Here is a 670-nt window from a genome sequence, read left to right on the forward strand (position 1 = left end):
TTACCAGCACGGGGCATGCAGGGTGGCAGAAGCGGGCCCGTGCCCGGCATCTCCTTGCCATGCGGGGTGGGAGCTGGTGGAAGGAGCTCTGTGGGCTGCGGACTCCCTCTGCTGGCGCTGCAGCTCGGTGTCATCAGGGCAGCCGGTGGGACCAGGGAGCACCGTGGGTGAGAGGAGCGTGGGGGTTCCTGCGTGCAGGACAATGAGCTGGGGCCAGTGGGTTGGTGCAAGAGCCAGAACTGGGACCCTTGAGCTCTGGGATTAGATCCTCTGAAGTTTTGCTGTGATGCTTAGAGATGTCACCTGAGTTGCCTTCAACTTCTGCTCACATTTCTCACGCATTAAACGTCTCCACTCTCTGCTGTAAGCTGTGATATCAGAGAGGGATCCCGACCGGGTCTTGGTGGGGCCTTTTTGCAGCCCTCCTGGGCAGGCAGGAGTGGCAGAGGAGCCCGGCCAGCTGCCTCTTGCCCCGCAGCAGCAGCGGTGCTCAGAGCCTGGGCGATGTTGGTGCTGTCGTCTCTCCCCAGGGGTGTCTCCGTCAGGCCCTGGCGTGGTTGTGATGCACATTTCTCACGCATTAAACGTCTCCACTCTCTGCTGTAAGCTGTGATATCAGAGAGGGATCCCGACCGGGTCTTGGTGGGGCCTTTTTGCAGCCCTCCTGGGC

At 61.2% G+C, this 670-nt stretch overlaps 1 protein-coding gene across 1 annotated transcript in view; it reads left to right on the top strand.

Moving 5' to 3' along the window:
• R3HDM2 (R3H domain containing 2) overlaps positions 1-670 on the top strand; it is a gene marked incomplete at its 5' end in the record, with an annotated part of 7314 nt that overhangs the window by 2692 nt on the left and 3952 nt on the right. Inside the window, one exon of the mRNA XM_010132540.1 lies at positions 531-573. Within this exon, the coding sequence (XP_010130842.1) occupies positions 531-573 (43 nt within the window). The remainder of the gene's footprint in view (positions 1-530; positions 574-670) is intronic.

The sequence above is a fragment of the Buceros rhinoceros genome, unplaced genomic scaffold, assembly GCF_000710305.1.
Source record: "Buceros rhinoceros silvestris isolate BGI_N320 unplaced genomic scaffold, ASM71030v1 scaffold21933, whole genome shotgun sequence".
Lineage (NCBI taxonomy): Eukaryota > Metazoa > Chordata > Aves > Bucerotiformes > Bucerotidae > Buceros > Buceros rhinoceros.